The following is an 11,239-nucleotide window of genomic DNA, read 5'->3' as shown; positions in this document are numbered from 1 at the left end:
CACAGCAGATGCGCCACTTCTCCCAGAGGCCTCTGGGAACTCAGTGTTTGCTGCACCACTTAGCAGTCAAACAGCAAGGAAATCAGATTTGCTGACAATAGCTTGGAGTAAAGCAGGGTTTGATACATCTGCGACTGGTCTTATCTTCAAATATCTGACTGTTTTTACAGCTGGTATTGACATCCGTCTCAGGTGATATGGTCACAAGCAGTCGGCCGAGACCGGTATTAACATTCATCTCCTGTGATCAGAGGTGACAACATTAGGGATGTTCATTTCGGTTATTTTTCCTAACCGACAACCGACGCTCGTTAACCGATTATTAACCGTTAACCGACAAGATTATTTTAAATTAGAATTGAATTAAGTTAGAAAGGATAAGTGTCTGTGACCCATTGAAAATACTAACATTTGTTTAATACCGGGGATTAATTTTACATGCGCAAAAAGCGGCAAACAACAGAACATGAGGATTCACGTGGTCATATCATATGCACCTGCAGCGCTTCTGCGAGCGGAGAAAAACATAATAAATCTAGGCTATATATATATATATATATATATATATATATATATATAGCCTAGCTTTATTATGTTTTTCTCCGCTCGCAGAAGCGCTGCAGGTGCGTGATGTAATATGATATGACCATGTGAATCCTCATGTTCTGTTATTTGCTACTTTTTGCGCATGTAAAATGAATCCCCAGGAAACAAATGTTAATATTTTTAACGGGCCACAGACACTTATCCTTTCTAATTTAATTCAATTCTAATTTAAAATAATCTTGTCGGTTAACGGTTAATAATCAGTTAACGAGCGTTGGTTAGGAAAAATAACCGAAATTAACATCCCTAATATAAAGGTTAGAGATTGATTTGCATTTCAGTGAGTAAAATAAGTAATTGATCCCCAAGCAAAACATGACTTAGTACTTGGTGCAGAAGCCCTTGTTGGCAAGCACAGAGGTAAGATGTTTTTTTGTAATTGGTCACCAGGTTTGCTCACATCTCAGGAGAGATTTTGATCCACTCCTCTTTACAGATCCTCTCTAAATCCTTAAGGTTTCTTGGCTGTTGTTTGGCAACTCGAAGTTTCAGCTCCCTCCACAGATTTTCCACAGTGGAAAATAGGCCACTCCATGACCTTAATGTGCTAATGTTTTGGGTCATTGTAATCCTTGAAGACTTATCCATGACCCATCTTCAGTGTTCTGGCTGAGGGAAGGAGGTTCTCGTCCGAGATTTTATAGTACATGGCCCCATCCATTTGCCCCTTAATGCGGTGAAGTCGTCCTGTACTCTTAGCAGAAAAACATCCCCAAAGCATAATGTTTCCACCTCCGTGCTTGACTGTAGGGATGGTGTTCTTGGGGTCATAGTCAGCATTTCTCTCCCTCCAAACACAGCGAGTCGAGTTAATGCCAAAGAGCTCAATTTTGGTCTCATCTGACCACAGCACTTTCTCCCAAGCCTTCTCTGAATCATTTAGATGTTCTTTGGCAAACTTTAAACGGGCCTGTACATGTGCCTTCTTGAGAAGGGGGACCTTGCGGGCGCTGCAGGATTTCAGACCATTGCGGCGTAGTGTGTTACCAATGTTTTGCTTGGTGACTGTGGCCCCAACTGCCTTAAGATCATTAACAAGCTCATCCCATGTAGTTCGGGGCTGATCCCTCACCTTTCTCATGATCATCCTTACCCCATCAGGCGAGATCTTGGACGGAGCTCCAGACTGAGGCCGATTGATGGTTGTTTTGTATTTCTTCCATATCCGAATAATCGCACCAACAGTTGTATCCTTCTCACCAAGCTTCTTGCTGATGGTCTTGTAGCCCACTCCAGCCTTGTGCAGATCTGCAATCTTGTCTCTGACATCTTTTGACAGCTCTTTGGTCTTGCCCATGGTGGTGGGAGAGGTTGGAATGGAAGATACAGATTGTGTGGACAGGTGTCAGCTCCTCCTGTGTAGTTCGGGGCTGATCCCTCACCTTTCTCATGATCATCCTTACCCCATGAGGCGAGATCTTGCACGGAGCTCCAGACCAAGGCCGATTGATGGTTGTTTTTGTATTTCTTCCATTTCCGAATAATCGCACCAACAGTTGTCTCCTTCTCACCAAGCTTCTTGCTGATGGTCTTGTAGCCCCTTCCAGCCTTGTGCAGATCTACAATCTTGTCTCTGACATCTTTGACAGCTCTTTGGTCTTGCCCATGGTGGTGGGAGAGGTTGGAATGGAAGATACAGATTGTGTGGACAGGTGTCTTACACACCTAACGAGCTGACATTAGGAGCAACTTCTTAAAGTGACAGGACTAATCTGTGTTCCACATGGGCACATAACCAATCTGTGGGAGCCAGAATTCTTGCTGGTTGGTAGGGGATCAAATACTTATTTCACGCACCGAAATGCAAATCAAACTCTAACCTTTATATAATGTGTTTTTTTCCGGATTTTTTTGGTTGGTATTCTGTCTCTATCCGTTAAAATAAATTACAGACCCTTAATTTCTTTGTAAGTGGCCAAACTTACAAAATCAGCAGGGGATCAAATAAATATTTTCCCCACTGTATTAGAGCCATGTATAAAACCAGTAGTTTAAGTGCTTTTCCTATTTTATGTGCATTTGCATCAGATGACGTGAAAATAATTGTGTTTAATCTGAAGGTGCCCTGATACCAACAAACCTTTGGGTTTGATGCTGCTGAATGGACTTACCAAGCTTATTAATGAATATAAAGAGGTATGAACGCATGCTGAACAATTGAGGTTTTAGTTGTAACTCAAATTTTGGCTTTTTCAGAAGTATCCGTCAAAATTACCTTAATTTATTATTTTATTATAAGGACCCCAAACTACTATGTGTGGCCTATTCTGCTGTTGGAAAACTTTCAAGGTAATTTTATAACTAAATATATTTCAGTAAATAATATATTTTAAGTTAAATTTTATATAATGTAACTTTAATAGTAATTAAAATGTGTAAAATGTGTTTTTCCCTTTTTCCTCATTGCCATAATAGTCGAATGCCTCAGCTTTTCACAAAAGACATTGCATTGGTACAGCAGTTTTTTGAGTCCATGTGCAAGGTTTGTTTGATATACATTTTGTATTTTAGTTATCCAGTTATTACTATGTGACCTGTTGTAAAAATTTAACTTAGTTTCTTTCTCACAATGGAAACAGGAGGATGCTGATGTGCGATTGGCCATTCAGGAGGCCTTGTCGATGATGGTGGGAGCATACGCTAATCTTCAGGGGGCACTCCTGAACCTAATGGAAGCACTTGTGGCTGCATATATCACAAAGGTTTGTTATTATTTCAAGCTGCCTTATTACAAGCACCTAGAAGGAATAAACAAAAATGTCAACACTAAATATGAAATTACACAACTTTATGATACAACAAGTTATTTAATCCAATTTTGAGTCTATGAATAAATATAAAATAATAATAAAAATGTACAGTGTGTAATGTCCTGTTGTGTATGGCTTTGTGTTAGCCGGAGGTACAGGTGCGCCAAATAGCGATGAAATTTGCGAGCACAGTGTTCGCTCCTGATCATGTCGCCTCTAGATATCTCTTACTGCTTGCTGCAGGAGATCCGTGAGTATACTTGCACTTCCTGGAGTTCTTTCAAGTTTTCAATTAAGCGTTGTCATGAAAGATGTACATCATATGGCCTGTGTCTTCAGTCGTGAGGAGGTGTCTGGGGAGGCTCGGCGAGCACTTAGGTCTCTCCCCTCTACGAAGACAGAGAAAGAGGGATCGAGGCCCATGCCGTCATTCCCTGAGATGGTCAGCTACATCCACGAAAAGGTGTGGCGTTTTGATTTGTTAATGACTGAGTTATAACTGGTGTGTCATGACCCCAAATGAGTCTTCAGGTCTGTTCTGATGCTAAATGCAAATAATAAAATGCAAGTAACTATATAATCATGCATCTTTAAGCACCCCAGTTATGGCCCAGTCTACAAATAAATATGGGTTTGTTTGCATTAATGGGTTTTTTGCTGATCCCAGTGTGTTTTGTGTAGCGATTTATTGGCAAACCAGGTGAGAACTACCAGCTTATGTAATATAGAGGCTGACACTTTGTTATTTTGTGTCATAGGCTGCACAGAGATTGAAGACTCCTGCGAAATACATTGTTGGGACTTCCACGTTGCCTTTTAATCCTGCCACATTTGGAGAGGTAAACTGACAAGTCTTTAGATTTAAGAATTCTTTCAATATTTTATTTAATAAACATACAGCATGTATTTTCACTTGAACATATGCTCTTTTTTGTTTCCACAGATAGTTCTTTATCTGAGAATGTGTTTAGCTTATAGTGCTGGTGCCACATCCACATCTCAGAGCCTGATGGACATGCAAGATGATGCTCCTCTTATTGGACGCTATGTTCAGTCGTTATTGTTCAGTGAAGCTTCTTCTTCCTCAGCCATTAAAGGAGGGGAGGCCAATCCAGTTCATGTATACATGAATTTACTGCAACAGCTGCTGTCAGCTGTAGGAGGTGAAGAGTTTGCAAATTATGGTTTCTAATATGGTTGGGCAGTAAGATTATCTACATTTTGGGTATACTTCATACAAGTAATCTATTTAATATGTAGAACCTAATCTACAGAAAATGGTTGAAGTGGATTATCTTAAATGTATTTTGTTGTGATCGGATGATGTGGCCTTATTCATTAATACAGGTATCCCGGTGATGTACTGTCTCTTGGAAGTGGTCTCTGTGTGCCCAGAGAAACTTACCCCCAACTTTGTAGACAAAATCGACTGGATTAAAGTAATTATTATTTTACATTATATTTCTGTTACTGTCAATAAGATTTTTGGTTACACTTTATTTTAAGGTGTCGTTGTTACAGTGTAATTATACCTTTAAGTACTGAGTAATAGTAATTAATTATATGTACTTACTATATAATTAGGTTTAGGATCAGGGTTTGGCTTAGGGTTACTTGCATGTAATTAGGCATAGTTTATTGTTATTGTAAATAGTAGGTACACATGTAACGTGTAACAGGGACACCTTAAAATAAAGTTACCAGATTTTTTTTTTTTTTGAATTAATTACTTTTATTCAGCAAGAATGCATTCAATTGATCAGAAGTGACAGTGAAGGCTTTAACATGTTACGAAAATGTTTGATTTCAGATAAATGTTCTTTTGAATGTTCATCAGAGAATCTTGAAAAGATGTAGCACAGTTTACACAAAAGTATTAGGCAGCACAACTGTTTTCACTATTGATAATAAAAAGATAAGTTTGAGCTCAAATCAGCACATTTAGAATAATTTCTAAAGGATCACGTGATACTGAAGACTGCTGCTAAGAAATCTTACTGACCCCTGACTTTTAACAATGTATTTTATATTATATCCTCTGGAATGGACACTTTAAATATTTCTGACTATAAAAATTTAATTTTGTTAATTATGTTTGCTTTGCAGGGCCTCATGAACACCAATAAAGAAGATATGCGTGAACTGGCAGCGCAACTGTACGCCGTAGTTGTCTCTACTATGTCTGGAAATGAACTTAGAACTGCTGTACAAAACCTGATTAAGACAACTAAAGACACACATGTATGTGTAAAATAATGTAATATGTTTTTTTCTAATTTAGAAATTTATCACATTTTTAGAAATGTATTAGTTTTTTTGTATTAATTAATTTATGTATTTATTTATTTTTTTTAAATTTAGAGTCCTGAGACTCAGCATGGTGCCATCTTGGCTCTGGGCTACATGGTGGGCAGATACATGAATAAGAGGCGGAGCCTAATGCCTACTGAGCCCACGCCCAAAGAAAATGAGGAACTAATTGCTATGGCCACAAAAACCATTGGTATGTGCCTTTTCACGTAGTGTGTTCACACATGACACTTCTGATATTGGGATGCTCTTGAATAACGCCGTGAACTTTTGTTTCATTAGTTAACTATTGCTGCAAGAAAAACTAATTATATTCACCTAATTAAACAAATAGCTACCAATGTGTTTGTCTGCAGGTTCGTTTTTGGATAGCGAATCTCCTCTGTTGACTGTTGCTGCTGTGATAGCATTGGGAGAGATTGGGCGTAACAGCGTGTTGCTGATACCAGCGGATGGAAATGGCTTCACTAAACTCAGTCTAGTGGATAATCTGCTTGCCAGGATCCCATCTGGAAAAGAGACTGGCAAGGTAAAACAAAATGCACACTCGGAGAGAGAATGATTTTAGTTGTATTATTGATGTTCGCATTCTTCATCCAAATAAGCGCTTCTGCATAAATCAATTTTCAAACTGTTTCCACAATGAAATTAAGGCTTTTTTGTTTTATGGTACTGATCATCTGCTGTTTGTGTTGTCAGATGAAAGAACGGGCCATCCAGACTCTTGGGTTCCTGCCAGTGGGAGATGGTGAATTCCCACACCAGAAGAAAATCCTGCAGGGCCTCATGGATTCAGTAGAGGTAATATTGTGAGGCTCTTCATGACACATCACATTACAACTTCATCATTCGTTTAAAATAAAGTACAAACAAATTAGACTGTTTATTGTGGATTATAAGTAACATATTATTTACTATGTGTAGGCCTATTTATAGTTTGTTTTATGTAGGGCTGTCAAGTGATTTATAATTTATCTAATTAATTACATGATGTGCCGATTAATTAATCAAATTAATCTGCTTGCCACTTAATTAATCACATATCAATTCTGGCTGAGATTTAGCCCACAAAAGATCATATAAATTCATTATTTTGTGAAAAGAGAAATCATTGAATAGACATTACAAAAAAGTAGCTTTAGAAAAAATATTTTGATTCAACATAGAAAAAATGTAATATTGAAATATAATTTTTTTTTTTAAATTTTATTTATTTATTTATTTTACAAAAACTGTCTTAATGAGTAAGTCGTTCAGTCATTCATTCAACCGATTCGTTCAAGCGGCTGATTGATTTACAAATTAAGCATGTGACAGTCTTTATGAATGGGTCACTTATAATTGGCTCACTCAATTCGTTCAAAATGTGGATTCATTCAGTAAAAAAAACATAGTTCTGTGTTGCTCAGAGACGCACACCAGTTCTGCTGTGGCTTTGTTTGGAACTATTTACAGTATATTGGCAAATTTAAGCAAAAACAGACAATACTGACAATATTGTGTCTAAAATGTAACAATATTAACTTCTTGTTTAGAGAATTGTAAAATCATATCACGTTTGAGATCATGCCGATATTCAGGGGGGAAAGCCGCACACTTGCTCGTGTGATATTGCTAAACTACAGTATATTATATGATAAATATAAGACAAAATCCCATACAAGGGCATATCTTAAATTTTAGGGGCATATAACTGGATTCGTATAGACTACATCACTTAATCGGTCGTCATCCCGCCTCATTTGTCAGCAACTGCATGCAAAGATGCTGTAGAGGTCTGGGCAGTTAAATGCATGAATAACTTTAACACTTTTTTTTTTTTTTTTTATTAATCACACTTAATTAACACTTCAAATTGGCAGTCCTACATTTGTCAGCATAGTTCAGTGAATTCATATCAAATAAATAACATGAGGAGAAAAAAAAACCATGAAAAAACATTTGGCCATTTCTTATTGTAATGTTTGTGTTGGGTTTCTTTAGGCCAAGCAGGTGGAGCTACAGTTTACTGTGGGAGAGGCTTTAACTAATGCTGCTATAGGAAGCTGCTCTGGAGCTGCCCGAGATGTGTGGACATGCACAGAAGACCAATACTGCTCTCCTGACAGTAAGTATGTGTGAGAGATGGAGAGAGGGAACTGTGTGCTCAGATGGGGCTTGAATCTTTTTCACACTTTTCTTACTTGTGCAAACTTGTCTTTTGGGCAAGTAAAACTGTTTGCCTGACTGAAAATATAAAAATATTTGGGGCAACATTGGACAAGGCATCAGGAATATAAAGTAACTATACTTTGGGTTTTGGTCTCCTTTCCATGTAGATTATTAGCCGTTTGGATATAAATGTGATTCCCCTCCTCATGTAAATTAGATGTCATGACGATCAAGTTATAAGGTAGCAGTTTTCAATGGCTTGCCTCCAATAAACATTTGATCATTTTATGGTTGCCATTAGAGGAAATACTCAGTCTGGTATCCCAGAAATCACCTCTGTTACAAAACTGAAACAATGCCAGTGTGAAAGCACTGTGTGAGCCTGCTAGCCTGAAGAATGCTTTTAGTTCAGTTGTTATATGGTAGATCAAGAAGTCTCTCTCTCTCTTTCTCTCTATATAAATTATATGCCGTTTCATTTTTATCTTCTTATTTATTTATTTATTTTTTTCAGATGTGAAGAATAATGATATAGTGCCCTGGGTGTTGAGCTCTGTCTTGTCAAAATATATACCAAGTCCAAACCCTCATGTTCGGCAGGCTGCCTGCATATGGCTCCTGTCTCTAGTCAAGAAACTCAGCCATCACAAAGAAATACAGGTAAATACATGCACAAATGCACTCCCAGTCTCATTTACACACACAAAGAAACACTGACATGACAAAGTATATGTTCTCTCTTTGTCTGTGATAGTCTCATCTGAAGGAGATACAGACAGCCTTTATTTCTATCTTGTCTGATCCAGATGGTGAGTCACATACTTATGATACTGCTCTTTTAAAGGTCACATCACATTTTGACCGTATATAAAGTCGGGGAGCTTGTGGGCAGGTTTGATGGTGATGATCTGTGTGTGTAGAACTCAGCCAAGATGTGGCGTCTAAAGGACTCGGGCTGGTTTATGAGCTCGGAGGAGAACAGGATCAACAGGAATTGGTATCAACCCTTGTGGAAACTCTCATGACTGGTAAAAGGTATTAAAAAAACCAGCTAATTACTAATTAAATTCAGTTCTGTATCTGAACTTTTTTTCAATGAGTTACATAACAGAATATCGTGGGCTCAATGTGCATTTTTTGCTCCCGACTCGTTTGATGTTTTTTAGAGCCAAACATGACGTCTCAGAGGACACTGAAGTCTTCCAGGGGGAGGCACTTGGCAAATCACCTGATGGGTATGTGCTTCTTTTAGTTAACTTATATTTCATATTGTTTAGAACTATTTTAGGGAGTACGACTTTACAGATTTGAGAATTAAAAAAATGTATGAGATTACTAGAGTGGATGTTTTCTTTCATCGTATATTGTTATATATATATATATATATATATATCTTTTACTTTGGTAGACAAGGACTCTCCACCTACAAGGAGCTCTGTGCATTGGCTAGTGATCTAAACCAACCGGATCTTGTTTACAAGTTCATGAATCTTGCCAATCACCATGCCATGTGGAATTCCAGGAAGGTAAACTGTATTAACCATAATGTGATTGTTTACGACTTGGTAACTTATGGTTCAGAGCCTTTTTCAATAGCATGCAATGATCGTTGACTCTTCCTGTGCTGTAGGGAGCAGCATTTGGGTTTAACATTATTGCAGCCAAAGCAGGTGAGCAGCTGGCTCCTTTCCTGCCTCAGCTGGTTCCCCGTCTCTATAGATACCAGTTTGACCCCAACCTGGCCATTAGGCAGGCCATGACTAGCATCTGGGATGCTCTCGTCACAGATAAAACCAGTGTAAGATATTATTATTATTATTACTCCGAATAATGAATTACACTGCTTAAAAGATATTAGGGACATAAATTTTGTCTGTTTTTGACAGGTGGAGAAATATTTTAAGGAAATTCTTCAAGATGTCATTTCCAACCTCACTAGTAACATGTGGAGGGTGCGGGAGTCAAGGTAACGTGTCTAGATATGCTTGAAAGAACCTTTATTTCCTGCTGTCTAGATTGGGTTCAAATCATCAGACCCCCTTTTTTTTTTTTTTCAGCTGCTTGGCTTTGAATGATCTGATACGTGGAAGACAGGCAGATGAAATCATTGACCATCTGTCAGAAATCTGGGAGATTCTGTTTCGGGTTCTGGATGATATAAAGGTGAGAAATAAAAAGCTGTCGTATGTTTTGCAATGCTTTGTGTGTGCTTTGCTTGTAACCTGCAGCTATTTTTATTTGACTGTCTTATTTGTTTCCTGTTGTAGGAGTCAGTTCGTAAGGCAGCAGATCTGACTCTAAAGACTCTCAGTAAAGTGAGTTGCAGCACTGAATTCTGGATACCTCAGTGATTTTACATTCTTGAGACAGCACCGATAACTGACGCATGTGTGTTTGTCCAATAGGCGTGTGTGCGCATGTGTGAATCAACAGGTGCTGCTGCTCAGAGGACAGTGGCTGTGTTGTTGCCAACTCTATTGGACAAAGGCATTGTCAGCAATGTAACCGAAGTGCGCACTCTCAGGTAAGAAAGCATATATTTACCAGCCACATGCACACAAACCCATTACATTTTATAATCAAAGTAAAAGTCTGAGTATTGCTTTGTTTTAGTATCCAAACTCTAGTCAAGATCAGTAAGACAGCAGGCAGCCGTCTAAAGCCCCATGCTCCTCGACTCATCCCAGCTCTGCTGGAGGCCCTGAGCGTGCTGGAACCGCAGGTGCTCAACTACCTCAGTCTGAGAGCCACAGAGCAGGAGAAGGTGAGCAGCTCTGTGATCATCTACTCTGATATGGAGTAAACTAGGTGTAAAGTTATTTTATTTATATGGTGCTTCATACAACAGAGATTCTTTCAAAGCAGCACAGTATAAAACAGGAAAGTAACATCAGCATCAGTGATGCAAACTTCATCAAATAAATAAATAAAAATTATGAAATAAACAGTACATAAGAAATGTGAACAACAAAAAATAATAATAGTAAATCATTATCCAAATTTATCCAGACTGACAAATAAATAGACATATTTAAATGTCTTAAATGTGTTTAAATAAATTAAAGTCCCCCTGTAGTCAAAAATTGTATCCCTTAAAACTCATCTTTGATCATCAAAATTACATATTTAAATGTTTTTTCTTGTGAAAATAATTTTCTCATGCCTTAAAATAGCTTGAATGTAACTCTACACCCTTGCCTCATTTACTATACGCGGATCTATGAATATGCAAATTAGCCAGTTTTTACTAGTGGACAACTACAGTGGATACTGTAACAGTCGTTAAAGTTACTTACCTTACTTGACGATGTGTCCTCAAAATGCCTTGAAGACTCGAATGCAGCCAAGTTTGTGATTCTTAATTCAGAACTACCACATTTTGCTATAAGTTTGATTGCATCATATAATAATTGCTGTTAATA

The 11,239-nt window shown here is 38.0% G+C and overlaps 1 protein-coding gene across 1 annotated transcript in view; it reads left to right on the top strand.

Moving 5' to 3' along the window:
* The window catches only part of ecpas (Ecm29 proteasome adaptor and scaffold), a 30,572-nt gene that overhangs the window by 7,807 nt on the left and 11,526 nt on the right, over positions 1-11,239 (top strand). The window contains exons 10-34 of the mRNA XM_016570537.1: positions 2,667-2,742; positions 2,846-2,895; positions 3,022-3,088; positions 3,186-3,308; positions 3,503-3,606; positions 3,696-3,819; positions 4,115-4,195; positions 4,300-4,519; positions 4,704-4,795; positions 5,463-5,597; positions 5,718-5,859; positions 6,023-6,195; positions 6,366-6,467; positions 7,650-7,773; positions 8,332-8,477; positions 8,572-8,626; positions 8,738-8,852; positions 8,984-9,052; positions 9,226-9,343; positions 9,448-9,615; positions 9,704-9,783; positions 9,875-9,980; positions 10,085-10,132; positions 10,223-10,341; positions 10,431-10,581. Of these exons, the coding sequence (XP_016426023.1) occupies positions 2,667-2,742; positions 2,846-2,895; positions 3,022-3,088; positions 3,186-3,308; positions 3,503-3,606; positions 3,696-3,819; positions 4,115-4,195; positions 4,300-4,519; positions 4,704-4,795; positions 5,463-5,597; positions 5,718-5,859; positions 6,023-6,195; positions 6,366-6,467; positions 7,650-7,773; positions 8,332-8,477; positions 8,572-8,626; positions 8,738-8,852; positions 8,984-9,052; positions 9,226-9,343; positions 9,448-9,615; positions 9,704-9,783; positions 9,875-9,980; positions 10,085-10,132; positions 10,223-10,341; positions 10,431-10,581 (2,788 nt within the window). The remainder of the gene's footprint in view (positions 1-2,666; positions 2,743-2,845; positions 2,896-3,021; positions 3,089-3,185; positions 3,309-3,502; positions 3,607-3,695; positions 3,820-4,114; positions 4,196-4,299; positions 4,520-4,703; positions 4,796-5,462; positions 5,598-5,717; positions 5,860-6,022; positions 6,196-6,365; positions 6,468-7,649; positions 7,774-8,331; positions 8,478-8,571; positions 8,627-8,737; positions 8,853-8,983; positions 9,053-9,225; positions 9,344-9,447; positions 9,616-9,703; positions 9,784-9,874; positions 9,981-10,084; positions 10,133-10,222; positions 10,342-10,430; positions 10,582-11,239) is intronic.

Source organism: Sinocyclocheilus rhinocerous, unplaced genomic scaffold (genome assembly GCF_001515625.1).
Source record: "Sinocyclocheilus rhinocerous isolate Xijiao unplaced genomic scaffold, SAMN03320098_v1.1 scaffold681, whole genome shotgun sequence".
NCBI lineage: Eukaryota > Metazoa > Chordata > Actinopteri > Cypriniformes > Cyprinidae > Sinocyclocheilus > Sinocyclocheilus rhinocerous.
The sequence above is the reverse complement of the archived record's forward strand: the minus strand, read 5'-3'. Positions and strand labels throughout refer to the sequence as shown.